Genomic DNA, 1,023 nt, shown 5'->3' on the forward strand with positions numbered 1-1,023 from the left:
CTGTAGTGGTAGTAGTAAAGTATTTTGCCTCTAAGTTCCTCTGGGACATACATCAGCCCAGTCTTTGCATAGATGAGTAGGTTTTCTTGAATGATACAGCCTTCAGGTATTGTGGTAGCATTTGTAGCAGCAGTAGTGAATTCTTCCATGCTAGGGAATTTGACTTCGGATGTATTTAACGGCACAGACGTAGTGTCGACTTTTGATCTCGTCTTCACCGGAATATTAGTAATATCTTCACCAACTAGTCTTTCTTTCTGACGAGCAGCACGATCTTCAATTGTCTTAATCGCACTCTTCACACTGATACTTCCGAGATGTTTATCGACAAATTAATCTGCCTTGGTAAACTTAACATCTCTGGTGAATATATCGACTTGCTCTTGAGCGGTACCTGGGCTGTATATGATCTTAAAGTCAAATTGCTGTAGTGCCATAGACCATCTAGCAAGTCTAGGCTTATCGATTTTCCACAGCCATTGAAGAGGCTTATGGTCAGACCTCACGGTAAAAGTTCGACCAATTAAGTATGGTCGAATAGCTAATATGAAATGAACGACAGCGAATCCTTCTAATTCATAGATTGGCCAATTTCGCTCAGCAGCTGTTAACCGTCGGGATCCAAAACGAACAGGATGTAGATTATGTAGATCATCCATTTGCATTAAGCATGCCCCAATGGCAGTAGTAGAAGCATCGGTATCTAGCACATATGGCCAGCTCGGATGTGGGTTTGTAAGAGTAGGGCATTCTGTCAGAGCCTTTTGTAATTGGTGAAAAGCATTAAGTCTTTCAGTAGTCATCTTGAAAGTAGTATCCTTTTGAAGTAGTTCGTAGAGTGGCCCTGTAATTTCAGCAAACCCTTGTATGAAACTCCTGAAATACCCAACCATCCCTAAGAATCGACGGATGGTAGTAGTATCATGTGGGACCTTGATCGCATTAATAGCATTGATGGATTCGACAGGCGGAGTTAACTTGCCTGCCTTTATATTGAAACCTAAGAATTCAATCTCTTCTATG

General features: G+C 41.4%; 1 protein-coding gene across 1 annotated transcript; it reads right to left on the reverse strand.

The window, feature by feature from the left end:
- Positions 1-332: 332 nt before the first annotated feature.
- Positions 333-893, reverse strand: GNI_239510 (enzymatic polyprotein; the record flags this gene model as incomplete). The annotated part of the gene is made up of 1 exon (XM_011136461.1): positions 333-893. The coding sequence occupies one exon, from the start codon at positions 891-893 to the stop codon at positions 333-335; it is 561 nt and encodes a 186-aa protein (XP_011134763.1).
- Positions 894-1,023: the final 130 nt, after the last annotated feature.

This window comes from Gregarina niphandrodes (assembly GCF_000223845.1).
Source record: "Gregarina niphandrodes unplaced genomic scaffold scaffold00904, whole genome shotgun sequence".
In the NCBI taxonomy this organism is placed as follows: domain Eukaryota; phylum Apicomplexa; class Conoidasida; order Eugregarinorida; family Gregarinidae; genus Gregarina; species Gregarina niphandrodes.